This window comes from Bufo bufo, chromosome 3 (genome assembly GCF_905171765.1).
Source record: "Bufo bufo chromosome 3, aBufBuf1.1, whole genome shotgun sequence".
NCBI lineage: Eukaryota > Metazoa > Chordata > Amphibia > Anura > Bufonidae > Bufo > Bufo bufo.
The window spans coordinates 467,262,946-467,284,372 of record NC_053391.1 but is presented as its reverse complement, the minus strand read 5'-3'; the positions used below and the strand labels follow the sequence as shown (position 1 = coordinate 467,284,372).

Sequence of the window (21,427 nt, the reverse complement as noted above, 5' to 3'; positions counted from 1 at the left end):
GCTGTGGTCAACTCATCTGCCTGCTGCACACCATATTCTCCAGCTGCAGATCAGTGACAGGTTTCACAAGGGGAGGACCTGCTATCCCCTTATTGGTGTCATCATGGTTATATGTATGTACATGGCGAGGTGCAGTGCGGATATGGGACAGAGGCTATCGTGCAGTTAGCGGCAGCCAGGCCTGCTCCAGTGTAGGGCTGTGTGGCCAATGGAGCCTCGTCCCGCTCGCACACACAATGGATGCGCTCTGCTGGCCGAGGCTTTTTTCCACTTACTCTGTACTGTGCTGGGGTCGCTTCCTCGGAATACACGTAGCGTGGTCAGGATCTGATGGCTCTCACGTGTGCAGTGTTCCCCGTGGGGAGGGGGTTGGGAGCGTGAGTCGTGGCCTGAGTCCGCCAGCTTTCTTCCCACTGAAGGCAGTAAACCTTCGCTGCTGTGCGTCCGAGCACAGGTGGGTGTAGCTGATCATGCCAGTACTGGGCTACTGCAGCCGCCCAGGCGTGTCCCTTCATCTTCCACTATGCGCAAGCTCCATCACTGTGCGGGCCACATGACTCAGCCTTGCGGGCCGGATGTGGCCCGCGGGCCGTAAGTTGGGCATCACTGCATTATAAGATTTCTTAATATTAGCAAATTGTACCAGCATTGTGCCAGTGTCTTCCCTAGTGCAGCATGCACCACATTCATCAACAAAGCGCATGCTCCATTGATGAATACTTTATTATCTTAAATCAATACTAAACTTTGTTTTCAGACAATTTTTTTATCAGAAAAGTATCAGAAATGTTTGATAAATAAGTTGTATGGAGTGTGACGCTAATGCCCCATCCACTGCTTAACACAAACCACAAAGTGGCATAAATTCATTTAAAAAATCTACCCCACAGGTCTTGCACAAGAAAACAGAAGTTTCCATTTCCGTCACTAAATGATAAATAAAATTTACATAAATGAGAATGTTTATAATTACCTTTATGCCTGGAGGTCCTGGTATGCCAATGCCTGGAACACCTTCTTCACCTTTAATTCCTTTTTCACCTTTGATTCCAGTTACACCAGGAAGACCAGAATTGCCCTGAATACCATGTTCACCCTTTGGTCCACTGGGCCCTAAATTTAAAATTTGTGTTTCAACAAAAAATAAAGTCAGAAAACCCCAACAATCCATCAAAGCTAATGTCCAGAGGTACAAATGGATGCAAATTTTAAAGGGAGTCTGTCGCTTGCAACCTCCCTATCCAATTTCAGTGCCTTAAAAGAGTATTCATACCCCTTCAACTTTTCCAGATTTTTTTACGTTACACTCACAAACTTAAATTTATTCTATTGGGATTTTATGTGATAGACCAATACAAAGTAGCAAGTATGTGTCACTACCAGAGCTTTGGGACGTTCTCACAGCTCTGTTTCTCCACCCCTGTGATGATGTCACTACTAGAGCTGGGAGGAGTTCTCACTACTCTGTTTACTTTTGGTTTCTTTCACCACAGCTGTCCTTCATGTGTTTGATTTTCCTCTCTTTATATCACCCCTCCTCCTATGATAGGATGTGGATTATAGTTCTCACTTCAGTTGTAGCTCTGGCTTTAGTTTCTTCACTTGTAGCTATCAGTTCACTGGACCTGTGTTCTGCTGCAGCTAGCACTCCGGATATTGCCAGCCTGTCCTTGGATCCGTCTTCTCTGCGGCTGCAACACCGTCAGCTAAGTGTGCAGACATTGTTGTGTTCCTGTTTATTTTCTGACTGGATCTGAGGTGGCCACGGTTCCCTCCATATACTGAGTAGGGCACTGGTGGCCGTGCCCCTTCCACTATTGTAGGGGTTACAGTGGTCATTAGTCTTAGGCACGTGGGCATGCCTCTTTCCGCCATTTGGATCCGGGCATGTGCTTTAGCAGAATAGGGAGAGCGTTGAGGGTCGGACAGGGGTCACCCGTTATCCTCCCTAGTTCTGGGTCCAGTCAGTAGCTCTGTACTGTGTATAACTATTGTTGCCCACATACAGCCGTGACATTATAATCCACCAAAACCGTCCTTTTTTGACATGGATCCGCTTTCTGGCCTGGTTGACCGCATGCAGGGTCTTTCTTTGGAAGTAGCGGATCTCCGTCAATCTATGACTCAGCTTCAAGCATTGGGCCCTGCTCCGGCTCATGGAGTCTGTTGCGAGCCAAAGGTCTCACTTCCGGAGACGTTCTCCGGGGGCAGTGAGAATTTTGTTCGTTTCAGAGAGGCATGCAAACTCCATTTTTGCTTGTGTCCTCACTCTTCTGGTAATCAAGAGCAGAGGGTGAGGATTGTCATCTCCCTGCTCAGGGGTAATGCTCAGACTTGGGCTTTTTCGCTGCCATCAGGGGATCCCTCCCTTCGATCCGTGGAGGGATTTTTTGTGGCCCTGGGGCAGATTTATGATGACCCGGATCGTGTTGCTCTGGCCGAATCTAACCTACGTGTTTTATGCCAGAACAAACGGTCTGCGGAGCTTTATTGTTCTGAATTTCGGAGATGGGCAGCTGATTCGGGTTGGAATGATGCTGCACTCCGGAGTCAGTTCTGTCATGGTCTCTCGGAGAGATTAAAAGATGCGTTTGCTTTCCATGAGAGACCAACGTCCTTAGAGTCTGCCATGTCATTGGCGGTACGCCTTGACAGGCGTCTAAGAGAAAGAAACGAGACCTCTCTGTCCAGCCATTGTCAGTCTAGGGGAAGTGGTGCGGACTCATTCAGTGTGCAGGGGCCTCATCCTGTCTCGCTCCCCTCTGAGGAGGAGCCCATGCAGCTAGCTCGACTTGCCCCTGATAAAAGAGGATTTAGTCCTCAGAGTATGGTCTGTTTTTGTTGTGGGGGCATAGGTCATTTGGCAAATGTTTGTCCATCTAGGAGATTCTTGAACCGTACTAAGAGCGATAATAAGAGAAAAATCTCAAAAGGTAAATCATCAAGTTCTGCTTCATCTGCTACTTTGGGCAAAGTTGATGTAGGATTTGATGCTTTTCCTCTGACCTGCAGTTCCCGTTTTCTCCTGTCTGCCAGGGTGGCGCTAGAGAGCAAAGTCATTTCTTGTGAGATTTTTGTCGATAGTGGAGCGGCCGTCAATCTTATTGACACTCAATTTGTAGCCATGCATGGTTTTCAGGTTTGCACATTAGATAAAGATATACCTGTTTTTGCTATTGACTCTGCTCCACTCTCACAGAGATCTCTGAAAGGCATTGTTCACAATATCCGGCTAGCTGTAGGTGACACTCATGTGGAGGATATATCTTGTTTTGTCCTTAACGGATTGCCGTCTCCTCTAGTTTTGGGGTTACCCTGGCTCACTAGACATAACCCCACTATTGATTGGCAAGGAAGGCAAATAAATGAGTGGAGTGACTTTTGTAGAGAGAATTGTCTCACAGCGACTTTTGCAGAGGTGTCTATTAAAACGGTGCCATCATTTCTCTCTGATTTCTCGGACGTGTTTTCCGAGAGCGGTGTTCAGGAGCTACCTCCTCACCGGGAGTTTGACTGTCCCATTAACCTCATTCCCGGCGCCAAGCTGCCAAAAGCACGCCTCTACAATCTCTCACAACCGGAAAGAATCGCTATGCGAACTTACATCTCCGAGAGTCTCGAAAAGGGGCATATTCGTCCCTCAAAGTCACCTGTGGCCGCGGGTTTTTTTTTTTGTTAAAAAGAAAGATGGCTCTCTGAGACCTTGCCTAGATTTTAGGGAGCTGAACCGTATCACGATTCGCGATCCCTATCCCCTTCCTCTGATCCCGGACCTCTTCAATCAAATTGTTGGGGCCAAGGTGTTTTCCAAATTGGATTTGAGAGGCGCGTACAACTTGGTCAGGGTCAGAGAGGGGGATGAATGGAAAACGGCCTTTAATACCCCTGACGGGCATTTCGAGAATCTCGTTATGCCTTTCGGCCTGATGAATGCTCCGGCCGTCTTTCAGCATTTTGTTAATAGTATTTTCTATCATTTAATGGGGAAATTTGTATTGGTGTATCTTGATGATATTTTGATTTTTTCCCCTGATGTTCAGACCCATCAGGATCATCTTTTTCAGGTTCTGCAGATTCTGCGGGAAAATAAATTGTACGCCAAGCTGGAGAAATGTCTTTTTATGGTATCGGAGATTCAATTTCTGGGTTTTCTCCTCTCTGCTTCTGGTTTTCGCATGGATCCCGAGAAGGTCCGTGCTGTACTTGAGTGGGAGCTTCCTGAGAATCAGAAGGCATTGATGCGCTTTCTGGGTTTTGCGAACTATTACAGAAAGTTCATTTTGAATTATTCCTCTGTTGTCAAACCCCTCACCGACATGACAAAAAAGGGGGCGGATTTTTCCTCTTGGTCGGAGGAGGCGCTTGCAGCCTTTTCTAAGATTAAAGAGAATTTTGCGTCTGCTCCCGTCTTGGTGCATCCCGATGTTTCCTTACCTTTTATTGTTGAGGTGGATGCTTCCGAGGTGGGTGTGGGTGCGGTTTTGTCCCAGGGCCCTTCCCCTGCCAAGTGGCGACCCTGTGCCTTTTTCTCTAAAAAAAACTCTCCCCGGCAGAGAGAAACTATGATGTGGGCGATAGGGAGTTGTTGGCCATCAAGTTGGCTTTCGAGGAATGGCGCCATTGGTTGGAGGGGGCCAGGCACCCTATCACCGTTTTTACCGACCATAAGAATCTGGCATACTTGGAGTCGGCCAGGCGTATGAATCCGAGACAGGCCAGATGGTCTCTGTTCTTCTCCAGATTCAATTTTGTTGTTACATTCCGACCTGGGATAAAAAATGTGAAGGCTGATGCTCTCTCTCGCTGTTTTCCGGGAGGAGGAAACTCCGAGGACCCGGGTCCCATTTTGGCGGAGGGGGTAGTTGTTTCTGCTGAGACACCTGCCCGTTGTCCTTCTGGGAAGTTGTTCGTGCCTCCTGAGCTACGTCACAAACTCTTTAAGGAGCATCATGATACGGTTCTTGCTGGTCACCCCGGGAGTAGAGCCACGGTGGATCTCATTGCTCGGAGATTTTGGTGGCCGGCTCTTCGTAAGTCGGTGGAGGGTTTTGTGGCTGCTTGTGAGACGTGCGCTCGCGCTAAGGTCCCTCGTTCACGGCCTTCAGGTTCCCTTCTCCCGTTACCCATTCCTTCCCGTCCTTGGACACACCTGTCCATGGACTTTATCACGGATCTTCCTCGTTCCTCGGGGAAGTCGGTGATCCTGGTGGTGGTGGACCGTTTTAGCAAGATGGCTCATTTCGTACCTTTCCCTGGTTTACCTAATGCTAAAACGTTGGCGCAAGCTTTTGTCGACCATATTGTTAAATTGCACGGCATTCCCTCTGATATTGTTTCCGATAGAGGCACGCAGTTTGTGTCCAGGTTCTGGAAGGCTTTCTGTTCTCGCCTGGGGGTTCGGCTGTCCTTCTCTTCTGCTTTTCATCCGCAGTCGAATGGTCAGACTGAGCGCCTCAATCAGAATCTGGAGACATATTTGCGCTGTTTTGTTTCAGAGAACCAGGAGGATTGGTGTTCATTTCTCCCTCTTGCTGAGTTTGCTCTGAACAACCGTCGTCAGGAATCTTCTGATAAGTCACCATTCTTTGGTGCATATGGGTTCCATCCACAGTTTGGGACATTCTCGGGAGGGGCTCTTTCTGGTTTACCTGAGGAGGAGAGATTTTCCTCGTCTTTGTCTACCATTTGGCAAAAGATTCAGGGTAATCTTAAAAAGATGAGTGAGAGGTATAAGCGTGTGGCTGATAAGAGACGTGTGCCTGGTCCGGACCTGAATGTGGGTGATCTGGTGTGGTTGTCTACTAGAAACATTAAGTTGAAGGTTCCCTCCTGGAAATTGGGTCCCAAGTTTATTGGGCCTTATAAAATCTTGTCAGTCATCAATCCTGTTGCCTTCCGTCTTGATCTTCCACGGGTTTGGAAGATACATAATGTATTTCACAGATCTCTCTTAAAACCATATGTCCAGCCCACGGTACCCTCCTCTTTGCCTCCTCCTCCGATTTTGGTTGATGGCAATCTGGAGTTTGAGGTTTCCAGAATTGTGGACTCTCGCATGGTCCGCGGTTCTCTTCAGTACCTCGTTCATTGGAAGGGTTATGGTCCTGAGGAGAGGATGTGGGTTCCGGTGTCGGACATTAAAGCCACTCGCCTCATCAGGGCATTTCATAGGGCTCATCCTGAGAAGGTGGGTCCTGGGTGTCCGGAGTCCACCCGTAGAGGGGGGGGTACTGTCACTACCAGAGCTTTGGGACGTTCTCACAGCTCTGTTTCTCCACCCCTGTGATGATGTCACTACTAGAGCTGGGAGGAGTTCTCACTACTCTGTTTACTTTTGGTTTCTTTCACCACAGCTGTCCTTCATGTGTTTGATTTTCCTCTCTTTATATCACCCCTCCTCCTATGATAGGATGTGGATTATAGTTCTCACTTCAGTTGTAGCTCTGGCTTTAGTTTCTTCACTTGTAGCTATCAGTTCACTGGACCTGTGTTCTGCTGCAGCTAGCACTCCGGATATTGCCAGCCTGTCCTTGGATCCGTCTTCTCTGCGGCTGCAACACCGTCAGCTAAGTGTGCAGACATTGTTGTGTTCCTGTTTATTTTCTGACTGGATCTGAGGTGGCCACGGTTCCCTCCATATACTGAGTAGGGCACTGGTGGCCGTGCCCCTTCCACTATTGTAGGGGTTACAGTGGTCATTAGTCTTAGGCACGTGGGCATGCCTCTTTCCGCCATTTGGATCCGGGCATGTGCTTTAGCAGAATAGGGAGAGCGTTGAGGGTCGGACAGGGGTCACCCATTATCCTCCCTAGTTCTGGGTCCAGTCAGTAGCTCTGTACTGTGTATAACTATTGTTGCCCACATACAGCCGTGACAGTATGTGTGAGGTGAAAAGAATACATGGTTTTCAAAAATTTTAATAAATACAAATCTGAAAAGTGTGGCAGGCATTTATATCCAGTCCCCTGTACGCTAATACCCCTAAATTAAATCCAGTGTGACCAACTGCCTTCAGAAGTCACCTCACTAGTAAATAGAGTCCACCTCTGTGTAATTTATTCTCAGTATAACAACAGATGTTCTGTATAGGCCTCAGAGGTTTGTTAGTGAGTATTAATGATCAAACAGCATCATGAAAACCAAGGAACACACCAGACAGATCATAGATAAAGTTATAGAGAAGTGTAAGGCCTCTTTCACACTTGCGTTGTTGGGATCCGGCATGCACTTCCGTTGCCGGAGGTGCCTGCCGGATCCGTAACAACACAAGTGTACTGAAAGCATTTGAAGACGGAACCGTCTTCCAAATGCTTTCAGTGTTACTATGGCACCCAGGACGCTATTAAAGTCCTGGTTGCCATAGTAGTAGCGGGGAGCGGGGGAGCGGTATACTTACAGTCCGTGCGGCTCCCGGGGCGCTCCAGAATGACGTCAGAGCGCCCCATGCGCATGGATGACGTGATCCATGTGATCACGTGATCCATGCGCTTGGGGCGCCCTGACGTCACTCTGGAGCGCCCGGGGAGCCGCACGGACGGTAAGTATGCTGCTCCCCTGCTCCCCGCTACACTTACCATGGCTGTCAGGACTTTAGCGTCCCGGTAGCCATGGTAACTATTCAGAAAAAGCTAAACGTCGGGTCCGGCAATGCGCCGAAACGACGTTTAGCTTAAGGCCGGATCCGGATCAATGCCTTTCAATGGGCATTGATCCCGGATCCGGCCTTGCGGCAAGTCTTCAGGATTTTTGGCCGGAGCAAAAAGCGCAGCATGCTGCGGTATTTTCTCCGGCCAAAAAACGTTCCGTACCGGAACTGAAGACATCCTGATGCATCCTGAACGGATTACTCTCCATTCAGAATGCATTAGGATAATCCTGATCAGTATTCTTCCGGCATAGAGTCCCGACGACGGAACTCTATGCCGGAAGACAATAACGCAAGTGTGAAAGAGCCCTAAGGCAGGGCTGGGTTACAAAGAAATATTCCAAGCTCTGAACATCTCACGGAGCACTGTTCAATCTATCATCAGAAAATGAAAGGAGTATGGCACAACTGCAAACCTACCAAGACATGGCTGTCTACCTAAAATGATAGCCCAAGGAAGGAGAGCAGTAATTAGAGAAGCAGCCAAGAGGCCCATGGTCACTCTGGAAGAGCTGCAGAGATCGGTCCACTGGACAACTATTAGTTGTCTGGCCTTTATTAAAGAGTGGCTATAAAGCAAGCCATAAGAAGTCTTATTTTCAGTTTGCCACAAGCTATGTAGGGGACACAGCAAACATGTGGAACAAGATGCTCTGGTCAGATAAGACCACAGTCGAAAACGCTATGTGTGGTGGAAAATTAACAATGCACATCACCCTGAACATACCACCCCCACAGTCAAACATGGTGGTGGTAGCATTATGCTGTCGGAATGCTTTTCTTCAGCAGGGACAGGGAAGCTGGACAGAGTTGATGGGAAGATGAATGAAGCTAAATACAGGGCAATCCTGGAGGAAATACTTGAAACTGGGGGAGAGATTCACCTTCCAGCAACACAATGACCCTAAGCATACAGCCAGAGCTACAATGGTATGGTACAAAGCATATTCATGTGTTAGAATGGACCAGACAATGTCCAGACCTAAATCCCATTAAGAATCTGTGGTAAGACTTGTAAATTGCTGCTCACCGATGCTTTCCATCCATTGTGACTGAGCTTGAGCTATTTTGCAAAGAAGAATGGGCAAAAATTTCAGCCTCTAGCTGGTAGAGACATATCCCAAAAGACTTGCAGCTGTAACCACAAAGTATTGACTCAGGGGGGCTGAATACAAATGTATACTTTCCAGATTTCTACTTACAAAAAATTTTGAAAACCATGTATCATTTTCTTTTCATTTCACACAGACTTGCTACTTTGTGTTGGTCGATCATATAAAATCTCAATAAAATACATGTGGGTGTAACGTGTAAAAATGTAGAAAAGTTCAAGGGGTATGAATACATTTGCATATATTCAAGAACATCAGTCTTGCTCTTGTAGCACCCAAGCTCTGCTCCTTTCTGTTGCCAGACCCTCCATCGTTGCTTTGCCACTGCCTGGCCCTGTCAATCAAAGCAGCAAGGGAGGGACTGGCCACAGAAAGGAATGGAGCTTGGGTGCAAGGAGAGCAATGGTGATGCACCAAATGCCTAAACTACATGTTAGGAAAAGGTATCATGACTCAGAAATGGAGCCTCAGATCAACAAAAGAAAACACCACTTTAATTGAGTGACCTGCATCTATGTGTCTATGCACATAGTTAGATATGGAGATTGCTGGTGATAGACTCCCTTAAACAAAAATTATAAATATTCTAAAAGTTTACCTGGCACACCCATTTCTCCCATGGACCCTTTTTGTCCCGGAAACCCTGGACCTCCTGGTAATCCTTGAATACCTTTATCTCCTTTTGATCCTGCAATTATGTAAGAATATTCCATTAATCTAGGCTGAGGTTTTGAAGACAATAGCTTTTTCAAAAATCCTGTCAGTACCAAGAAAACATGTAATAAAACGGTCACCTGGCTTTCCCGGCATTCCCTGCTCCCCATCTTTTCCAGGCATTCCAGTGGAGCCCAAATCACCATGTGTTCCTTTTTCTCCTTGAATTCCAGTTTGTCCTGAAAATTATTTTTTTGTGTTGTTAAAAAGCATAGTTTCTATCAAATTTCTTTTTAAATATTCAGAGCACATACATGACAGTACCTCTCTCGCCGTGTTCTCCTTTTTCACCCTTCATGTGTTCCATGGGCGGAAGTGTTCCTGGGTCTCCTTGCAAACCTGTTTCACCCTTTTCACCTTTTGAACCTCCAGTTCCTGACTCGCCACGGAACCCAGGAGGACCATGGTCACCTACAATTAGTCAATATAATAATTTAATAATAAAAACAGCTTTAAAAAATTGGGGGGAACGCAGTATCAAAACTGAGGCAGCTACCACCCTCAAAAGCACAATACAAAATACAGATTTACACCACCACATTTATTTGACTTTATTGGCAGGTATGGTACTAGCTCACTTTTAAAAAGCCTCTAACCTTCTGATGCCATAATGGACTTGATAGACTAATGTAAGCAAGGCTCACTCACTTCTCTGCATCCTCATTCAACAAACCAAGTTCTTCCTCATTCATTCATGCAAGGGTGTTTTCACACATGGTGGAAAAATCTGCCAGAAAATACACATAACAAATTCCCCATGTTTAACCTATGGGGTTGAAAAGTGTTAATCCCTGCCATGTATTCTGCTGCAGAATAAAATTCCACAGCATATTTTCTGGCTGATTTTTTTCCACCACATATGAAGGCACCCTGAGGGTATGTTCACACAGCAAAATCAGGGGCAGAAAAATCTGTAGCAGAAGGATATCTTCACACTGTTAAAATCTGGGAAAACAGGCATCTGCTAAATCCACAACCAAAACTCACCAACAGTTTCCCCATTGACTTTAATGTTATAAAATCCACCTTGAGCACACAGTATAACATAGTAGAGGATTTTCAGTAGCTGTTTTTAAAAACACTTGAGAAGTGACATGTTACTTCTTAGGAGCAGAGTTGATTGCGGATTTCATAGATGTCAATGGGGAAGCAGAGAAACTTCAACCAAATACTCTTCTAATACGGTATGGTACTCAAGATACTAATACTAAAACTCCTCTAAAACCTGTACAAAAAGAGAAATCTGCCACAAAAATGACCTGTTTTCAACTAGTAAACAGCTACTAATCTGCTACTGATCTCTCTGCTGCGGATTTTGTCGTGAGAATTTAGCTGAATACTAGCAGATTAGTAACTGAAAACAGGTAGTTTTTGGTGGCAGATTTTCAACTTGATGGCGGCTTTAGAGGACTATTACAGGCGTTTTAGAAGAGTATTTGGTTGAGCATTTAGAAGAGTTTTAGAAGAGGTTTTGCCAGTGTTTGAGCTCATGAACATGACTGTGGTTTGGGTCCGCATCTGATCCGCATTTTTTGCTGTCCGCATCCACATGTCTGTTCCGTGCCGTCTGCAAAATTATAGAACATGTCCTATTATGGACAAGCATGGCACTGTTCTATTAGGGGCTGGCCAGTATCCGTGTTTTGCGGATCCGCAATTTGCGGACGGCAAAACAGCTAATGGTCGTGTGCATGAGTCCTTTTTCTTTTCCAGACCTTGGTTGGGATATCATCCAGAAGCATTTTTGGTGGAGGAAACACTGCTAAAAACGCTCTAAAACTGCTAGCTTTTTTTCTGCGTACCCACTGATACAAAATCCACTAACAATCCGCCTCTAAGAAGTTACATGCCACTTCAGAAGCGGATCACAATTTAGTGGTGAAAAAAAATGCCACCATGTGCACAGGTTGGCGTTTTTACAATTAAAGTCAATTGGAAGCTATCATTAGTGTTTTGGTGGCGTATTTTACAGTGAAAATGTCTGTTTTCCGTCACAGAATCTACAATGGATTTTATTTGTGTGTACATACCCTAACTCACCCAGAAACTCACTCACATGGCCCGGCAAAGAAATATGCCGTCTCTCCCATGCAACTTAGCGCATAAAAATCGTGTACATGCCAGACATCAGTGAGGAAACTGAGAACTTTGAAGGACCACCATTGGGGTGGAAAAAAATGGCAAATTATAGTACACACCATATTTGTGCCATTATTTCTGGCTTTTCACTTTTCTTGCCACTTTTCAAAAGTGGCAATGAAAGTGGATGGTAATTAGTAGAGGGGTGTCGCTGCCCACAGCCCAATAGACTTACTATCATATAAGCCAGAAACTGTCATAAATTACAGTTCAAACCTACGGCAGTTTATAGCTGGCATAGACTTGAATTTCTGGTGCATGGACTGCCAAAAATGCACCAAATTTATTTAGAGGCTTGTGCCTTTTAATAAATTTGGTACATTCTGCACCAGCTGACATTGTACTATCACTGGTGCTTGTTATGCCATTATACATATATCTGGCCCACTGAGGAAGATTTACTAAGACTGGCATTTCTTACGCCAGTCTTAGTAAACAGTGCACTGGAGTAAGGCTAGGGCTACACATCGACACTGGTTGCGTGACCTGTCGCAGCATGCATCGCTGAGCAGCTGTGATCCCATAAAAATGAATGGGATCACTGCGGCAGTCGCAAGAAATCAAACATGGCTGGATTTCTTGCGACTGCCACAGCCATCCCATTAATTTCTATGAGATTAACGCTGCTCATCGATTTTGGCCGCGACAGGTGTCACTGTGTAGCCCTAGCCTAAGGCCAAGTTCACACGACCGTATGGCTTTTATTGTTTTTTGCGGTCCGTTTTTCACGGATCCGTTGTTCCGTTTTTGAGTTTCGTTGTGTTTCCGTTTCCTTTCCGTTTTTCCGTTCCGTTTTTCCGTATGCCATGTACAGTATACAGTAATTACATAGAAAAAATTGGGCTGGCCATAACATTTTCAATAGATGGTTCAGAAAAAACGGAACGGAAACGGAACGGAAACGGAACGGAAACGGAAGACATACGGATGCATTTCCGTATGTGTTCCTTTTTTTTTGCGGACCCATTGACTTGAATGGAGCCACGACCCGTGATTTACGGCCAAATATAGGACAAGCTCTATCTTTCAACGGAACGGAAAAACGGAAATACGGAAACGGAATGCATACGGAACACATTCCGTTTTTTTTGCGGAATCATTGAAATGAATGGTTCCGTATACGGACCGTATACGGAACACAAAAAAACGGCCCGTACACCCGCAAAAAAAACGTTTGTGTGAACTAGGCCTAAGAGGCACCAAACTGTTGCACCTCTTTGCACTTTCTGTGCACCAGACACTGTTACGAGCTGGTGTAGATTTCAGGTATAATTTATGCCACAGGTGACCACACTCTCTCTAGCTAAGCCACATCCCTTTTCTTGCCACTTTCAAAAACTGGCAAGGAGCTGAAAGAGTCGCAAATGTGTATGCCATAATTTGCTACTTTTTTAACACCACTTTTGTGGCATAAAACTAAGTCATAATACAGTCCTGATCAAAAGTTTAAGACCACTTGGAAAAATGGCAAAAAATCATATTTAGCATTGCTGGATCTTAACAAGGTTCCAAGTAGAACTTCAACATGCAACAAGAAGAAATGGGAGTGAGACAAAACATTTTTTAGCATTCAATTTAATGAAAACAACGAATAAACTGAAACAGGCTGTTTTTCAGCTGATCAAAAGTTTAGGACCAAACCTAAACCCCTCCAAAACAGAAATCCAACTTCCAAACATGAACTCAGTAATGCGTAGCTCCGCCGTGTCTGTTAATCACTTCAAAAATTTGTTTCGGCATGCTTGATGCAAGCGTTTCCATGAGGTGAGTGGGAACATTTCTCCAAGTGGTGAAGACGGCCGCACGAAGGCACTCTACTGTCTGGAACTGTTGTCCATTTTTGTAAACTTCCCTTGCCATCCATCCCCAAAGGTTCTCAATTGGATTTAGATCAGGGGAACACGCAGGATGGGCCAAAAGAGTGATGTTATTCTCCTGGAAGAAGTCCCTTGTCCTGCGGGCATTGTGTACTGTAGCGTTGTCCTGTTGAAAAACCCAGTCGTTACCACACAGACGAGGGCCCTCAGTCATGAGGAATGCTCTCTGCAACATCTGGACATAGCCAGCGGCCGTTTGACGCCCCTGCACTTCCTGAAGCTCCATTGTTACACTGAAGGAAAAAGCACCCCAGACCATTATGGCACCCCCTCCACTGTGGCGCATAGAAAACATCTCAGGTGGGATCTGCTTGTCATGCCAGTAACGTTGGAAATCATCAGGACCATTAAGGTTACATTTTTTCTCATCAGAGAATAAAACTTTCTTCCACCTTTGAATGTCCCATGTTTGGTGCTCTCTTGCAAAGTCCAAACGAGCAGTTCTGTGGCGTTCAAGAAGATGAGGTCTTTGAAGACGTTTTTTGTTTTTGAAGCCCTTCAGTCTCAGATACCGTCTGATGGTTATGGGGCTGCAGTCAGCACCAGTAAGGGCCTTAATTTGGGTCAAGGATCGTCCAGTGACTTGACAGACAGCCAATTGGATCCTCTGGCTCAGTGCTGATGAAATTTTTTTGGGTCTTTCACTTGACTTTTTTGTTCCATAACCCTCAGGATCATTTAAGAAATTCCAAATGACTGTCTTACTGCGTCCCACCTCAGCAGCGATGGCGCGCTGTGAGAGACCCTGCTTATGCAGTTCAACAACCCGACCACGTTCAAAAAGGGAGAGTTTTTTTGCCTTTGCGATCACAACATGTGACTACCTGACAGAAAATGACAATGAATCCACATCTTTGCACAGATTTGGCCTTTTAGGGTCTATTCACACGTCCGTTTTTTCTTTCCTGATCTGTTCCGTTTTTTGCTGAACAGATCTGGACCAGATCTGGACCCATTCATTTTCAATGGGTCCTGGAAAAAAACGGACAGCTCAATGTCTGATTTTTTTCAGGACCCATTGAAAATGAATGGGTCCAGATCTGGTCCAGATCTGTTCAGCAAAAAACGGAACAGATCAGGAAAGAAAAAACGGACGTGTGAATAGACCCTTAAAGGCATGTGGTCCTAAAATTTGGATCAGCTGAAAAACAGCCTGTTTCAGTTTAATCGTTATTTTCAATTAATTAAATGCTCAAAAAATGTTTTGTCTCACTCTCATTTCTTCTTGTTGCATGTTGAAGCTCTACTTGGAACCTTGTTAAGATCCAGCCATGCTAAATATGATTTTTTGCCATTTTTCAAGTGGTCTTAAACTATTGATCAGGACTGTATATCTCCCCCCACTGTTTCTGTGATATTGTCTAGGTAAGAAAGCAGTTAGGACAAAGGACCGGCTTGACACATTATTCAAATACATAAAAACACACTGGGGGAATTTATCACAATAGTAATATTCTCTTAAATCTGTATTGGAATATTTTGTGTAAAATTTATCAACATTGGAAGTCTGGTGCATCTTTAAACATGACACTATTGTCTAGATATGTTACTCCAGTTTTCTATGCCACCCCCAATGGAGTAGGATTGTGCCTTTTTTGCAACTTCTTAAATCTAGACTAAAACTAATTAGCATAGCTAACAACACCTATGTTCCTACGCACTTTTGGCCGCTTTCAGACGAGCGTATTTGCGATGCGTATATAGTCCAGATTTAACGTATCAGAATCCGCTGCTAATGTTAATGAATGGAGTTATTCACATGGGCGATTCATTTTCGTCAGTATTTTAAAATCCGCAGCGTGTTCGAGTTTTGTGCGGATTTGATTCCAAATACACACATTAGTCTGTGCAGTGCATAAATAATGAAGGAAGGAAGAAATACCCATGTAAACCTTGATCAAATCCTGAAGCAATTCTGATGACAATACTGATGGTATATCATCAGGATCCTGAGCCAGAATACTGACGGATTTCAATACGCTCGTCTGAAAGCGACCTTTGGAGTAGTGTAAAAATGCAAAATGACACCAAATTTTTGTGAAAATAAGTAAAAAAACGGCACAGAGCCCTATTCTGCCACTTTTTTTTAAGCCAGAATAGCATAGGGTTTGATAGATTCACCTAAATGAATCAGGTAGTACTCAGCCTTTCATTCATTCTCACAGCAACCATTCCATTGATATTTTCATATACCATTTATTTTTTGATTCAACTCTGATTGCATTCATATGTTTTTGCTTTTTATTTTACCATTCTGAATTAGGCTACTTTTACACCTGTGTCGTGCTGTACGGTTTTGGGGACAAAACTGAACAAAATGGAATGGTGTGCACCAAAATGCATTCCCTTCCGGTTTGTTGCGTTCTCATGCTGGACACAAAACCGCAATAAGCAGCGTTTTTGTGTGTGGCATGGGAAACGTAAGAAGTTGGATTCAGCACCAAACACAATGTAAGCCAATGGTACCGTATTCGTTTTTTTTGCAGTTTCTTCATATTCGATATGATACAACCGGATTCGGATCCAGACTGTTGTACTATTATAATAGGAGCGTTTTTGAGATCCCATGCCGGATTATAAATCCGGCCAGCAAAAGCGCATATGTGAAAGTAGCATTTTTCAGCTAGTTTAACTCCTTGAGTAGAGATGAGCGAATCGAATGCCACGAAGTAGAATTCGATCCGAATTTCAGGATAAATTCAATTCGGCTCGAAGCCGAATTTCCTTGTGCTTCGTGTCAGCGAATCGAATTAACCTGAAATAGTGTAAAAAACAAAAAAATTCAAACTTACCTCCTCCATTTGCTCGCGACGGGCCGCCAGCCTCCATTTTGATTGAAGATCTCGGCCAAAATACCGTGCGTGGTGACGTATGACGTATTTACAAAAATTTGGCGAATCGGCTGAATCGAACTTTTCAATTATTTGCTCATCTCTACCCTTGAGACCCAAAGGATTTTTCGGTTTCATTATTTGTTCACATAGCCACATGGAGGTTTGTATTTTGCGGGAAAAGTTGTACTTTCTAATGACACCATTTAAAACTGCATACAATGTAGTGGGAAGCTTGAAAAAAAAATCCAAATGGGGTGGAATTGGGGAAAAAAAAACACAATTCCATCACAGTTTTACATGTTTTGCTTTTACAGCGTTCACTGTGCAGTAAAACTGACCTGTTACCTTCATTCTATGGGTCAGTACGATTACAGTGATACCACATAAAAAAAAAATTTTTTGCATTGCAATAGTTTAAAAAATATATACTTTTTTTTACGGAGCAGTATTTTATTACGTTTTCTGGGGGAGCTGAAGCAATGAAAAATGGCGAATCGGCTATTTTTATGTTTTTTTCATAACGCCGTTCACCATATGGGATGAATATTTTTGTATTTTAATAGTACAGGCATTTTGGGACACAGCTATGACTATGATCTTTTTACTTGTTTATTTTAATTTTTGGGGAAAGGGGGTGATTTAAATATTTATATTCTTTTATTTTTAAAATAGATTTTTTATTTTTTTTTGCACCTTTTAAAAGTTCCCCTAGAGAATTTGCACATGTGATCATCAAATCGCTTCTGTCATAGACTACAATGCATTAGCATTGCAATCGATAGGAATTTCATTATCTTCCTATGGAGTCATACCACTAGCAGGGTCTCCATATAGCCGTAGCAGCCTTGGATCATTTAGAAGGACTAGGATGCCACAGGGAATGAACAACTTCCCCAATAACCACTTAAGGAGAACCATTCCAGGCACAGAAGCACAGCGCTTCCAGGTTTTCAGACTTTAGATGCTGTGGTCACATCTGGCCATGGCATCTGAGGGGTTAAAAGTCTGCGATTGGTGTTATCTCCTCTAGTGATCAGTGTCGTCTCAGACCCCCACTGTTAAAAACCTTTGATATGTCGTTATGATATAAAAACACTTTTTAAAAGTTCAGTGCCACTTTAATAGCTGCTGATTTATGTAAACGTTTCGTTTTACGTCTTTCTGATACGTCTTTTTTTTTTTTTCATCTAAAATAACTGATTTCAGACAGAAATGGCTAAAACGAAAGGAAAACGTGCATAACGGATGCCTACATACAGGATTCCTTTGGTTTTTCTGCTCTTCTGACGGGTCAGAAAAAAAACTGAAAATGAATCGGTGATATGAACCCAGCCTAACTTAAATTTGGTTTACCCTTTTCTCCTGGTAGGCCTGGATTTCCTGGTGAACCTGGTTGGCCTTGAATTCCTGGAACTCCCATAAAACCCATATCTCCTTTTTGCCCTAACAAAAAGAGAAAAAAAAAAAACATTTTAATGTTTCTTATATTATATAGCCTAAATAAATTTGCAACTCATGTAATGTCTCCATATAAACTTTGTATATTTTACCTTGAAGACCTGGATATCCATCTTTTCCTGGTAGACCTTGAATCCCGGATTCCCCAGGCATACCCATTATGCCAGGCATGCCTGATGTGCCTTTGTCTCCCTTTGGTCCTGGCATGTCAGCACCAGGAAAACCTGGATAGCCTTGGTTTCCCTTTGCTCCTATTGGGCCTGCAGATTATATGAAGGTCCATAAATACATATTAAACAAATGAAACAACAAGAAATGGGTTTTAAATTCATACAAAATAAAATTAGTACCGTATATCTCTTGATATTACTAATATGAATTGCTGTAGTATGCTATATTAGAGCTGCATATGCCTTTTATTACAAGCTGCCATAATAAACACATATAATAGCTCCTTAGCCATGTAAAGTAAAAAAAATACTATGCAAACTGACTTATACAGAAAGATGTATATGATGAAACTTAATGTACCTTTGCTTCAAAAATTCAGTTCCTTTATACATTCCGATAATTACCATTTATAAACTAGCTGTATAAATAAAGTCTGTTTCAGTTTCAGACTGGGGATCTTTGGGCCAACTAGAATAAGTTATTCTTGAGGTCCAACCCCCACATAATTCAAAGAAATAGACCCTAGTTGCAAGTGAGTGCCTCCAAATGCAACTCCAATTGGGCCCACTATGGTATCAGAGCCTGGGCCTACTGGAGGATCCTCTGGTACTCTGGTGGACCAATCCAAAACTGATTAGAAAAGGTATTAGAACTGAGAGGCCTTAGAAGCAGAGTTGTTGATGCTCCTCAAGCTGGAAAATGTTACAAAACCATCTATAATCAGTTTTGACTCCACCAATCCACAGTTAGAGAGATTGTGTACAAATGGAGGAAATGCAAGACCATTATTGCTTACCCAGCACTGGTCGACCAAAAAAGATCACATCAAGGGCCAGGGGTTTAATAGTCTAAGAAGTCACAATGGAACCCAAGGTAACCTCTAAGCAACTAAAAGCCTTTCTCACGTTAGCTAATGTTAAAGGGGATGTCCAAGTTACTTTTATTGATTACCTATCCTCAGTTTCAGCAGGAGTCTGACTCACAGGACCCCCGCCAATCAGCTGTTTGAAGAGAAGGCGCGAGCCGTGCCATCAACATTTTTTTAACAAAAGGACTGTAGTTAATCCTTTTGGTTGTTAATTATTGTTATATTATCAACATCCCCATTTACTATTAATTTAGTGTGTAATTAATACAATCACTTTTGGATCTGATAAACAGTCATAGTATTTAACTTGCAATCTGTCCCCGTCAGATGAATATTTATAAAATGGTATAGTCACCTGGAACTCCTGGAGATCCTGGTAGTCCTTGAGGCCCGGGTTCCCCTTGTGGGCCAAATCCTGGTACACCAGGGTTACCTCTTAAGCCAGGTGTTCCAGCTGGTCCAGTGTCACCTATGTAGAAAGCATACCATAAAGTCACTTTAGCGAACCTGTCACATTGGAAATGCAATCCTGTGTAGCCCAATCTGCTGGCTGCATGATGACTCAGAATGAGCAGATATTCAATAAAATACAAGCTATACTGCATCTTTCCAACAAAGCTATATATCTGTTCAGTCCTGAACTGGACGTTCAATGTGACAGGCTTGTTTTACTTAAACATTTTAAACAGCAGTACCTTCCATAAAATGTTAAAGATTGTATGCCAAGTCAGAAAGGGAGCATCACAGAAAAAAAAAGGCAAAAAAAAGGGTGCAAAATATCCTTGAGAATAGTTCTATGGAGGGACTAAAAATAGCTGTCTATTAGGTGAATAAATCACTTTTTTGGAAGAATTTTTTAATGCTGCTTCTTTATTTGGATATGTTAAAACTTTAGTTACTTAATGACTCAATTACCTACATCATAGACCTTACCTTTTGCCCCAGAATGCCCTGGAACTCCTGAAAAGCCTTGTTCTCCAGGGACTCCTGTTGGCCCTGTGTTTCCTTTTTCTCCAATGGCTCCAGGAGGACCTGGATGTCCAATCAATCCTTTTGGGCCTGGAAGGCCCAGACCTGGCTCACCCTAGAGAGTTAAAGAGTAGAATAAACATAAAATAAAACATGATTTTGGGTTCTGCTAATGTACCCAAGAACATGAATATCTCAAAACTTCAAAAGGATATTTTTAAATGTTTCTAAAGTCAACCTGCATTGAGAATTAAGTAAAGATAAAATATAAAGGATGTCTACATTTGTCAATAAATATCATAAATTCACCAGCTCTTAATTTAATACTTAAACATACATATAATGTGAAATCTTTTTTTAGATAACCACCTAAACTTGCTTGAGCCAACCTGTGCTGCTAACTACCGACCTGTTTCTAACCGCCCCTTCCTGGAACATCTTGTCTACTTTCACTTAATAAGCTATCTTTCTGCAAACTCTCTTCTTGACCCCTTACAATCTGGCTTTCACCGTCTCCACTCAGCAGAAAATACCCTTAATAAAATGTCTAACGACCTCCTGACAGCAAAAAGGAATGGCAATTATTCTCTACTGATTCTTTTGGATTTCTCTGCAGCGTTTGATACAGTAGACCACAAACTCTTTCTCACCATGCTCCACTCAATTGGCCTTAAGGACATTGCTCTCTCTTGGTTCTCTTCCCATCTCTCTGGCCGCTCCTTTTGTGTATCATTAGCTGGCTCTACTTCTTCTCCTCTTCTTCTTGATGTTGAGGTTCATCAGTGTTTAGTTCTAGGTTCTCTGCTCTTATCTCTCTACACAGCCCCCATCAGACTATGAGTAGATTTGGTTTTTAGTACTATCTCTTTGCTGATGACACCCAACTATACACTTTATCCCCTGACATCACCCCTGTTTTACTCCAAAACACCAGTGATTGTCTGGGAGCTGTCTCTAACATCATGTTCTATCTGTATCTAAAACTAAACCTCTCAAAAGCTTCTTGTCTTTCCCCTATTTACTAACCCATCTAAACTTGATATTTCAAATTCGGTTTGTAGTACTATCATAACTTCTCGGCAGCATGCCTGCTTTCTTGGGTTTATATTTGACTCAGATCTTCTCTTTGTTCCCCATATGCAATCACTTGCACGTTCTTGTCATCTGCGCCTCAAGAACATCTCCGGAATCCACCCTTTTTTTACGGTGTAAATGGCCAAAACTCTTATTGTTGCTTTGATCCATTCTTGTCTTGACTACTGTAATTCATTACTAATTGGTCTTCCTCTCACTAAACTCTCCCCTTCAGTCTGTCCTAAATGCTGCAACCAGGCTCATCTATCTGTCCACCCGCTCCACTGATGCCTCTAGCCTGTGCCAGTCAGTTCACTGGTTGCCCATTCACCACAGAATACAGTTCAAACTTCTCACCCTCAACCACAAAGCTCTCCACAGTGCTGCACCTCCATATATCTCCTCCTTCATTTCCATCTACCACCATACTTATGCTCTCCATTCTGCCAGTGATCTAAGATTAACATCCTCCATAATTTGTACTTCTCACTACCATCTTCAATACGTTCCTCGAGCTGCACCTACTCTCTGGAATGCTCTATCCAGGAATACCCCACCCTTCACCA

At 43.4% G+C, this 21,427-nt stretch overlaps 1 protein-coding gene across 1 annotated transcript in view; it reads right to left on the bottom strand.

Moving 5' to 3' along the window:
- Positions 1–21,427, bottom strand: part of COL4A1 (collagen type IV alpha 1 chain) — a 204,130-nt gene that overhangs the window by 33,102 nt on the left and 149,601 nt on the right. The window contains exons 30-37 of the mRNA XM_040425225.1: positions 19,752–19,902; positions 19,174–19,287; positions 17,872–18,039; positions 17,675–17,764; positions 9,736–9,882; positions 9,552–9,650; positions 9,356–9,445; positions 974–1,113 (exon numbers count right to left, since the gene is read on the bottom strand). Coding sequence (XP_040281159.1) covers positions 974–1,113; positions 9,356–9,445; positions 9,552–9,650; positions 9,736–9,882; positions 17,675–17,764; positions 17,872–18,039; positions 19,174–19,287; positions 19,752–19,902 — 999 coding nt within the window. The remainder of the gene's footprint in view (positions 1–973; positions 1,114–9,355; positions 9,446–9,551; positions 9,651–9,735; positions 9,883–17,674; positions 17,765–17,871; positions 18,040–19,173; positions 19,288–19,751; positions 19,903–21,427) is intronic.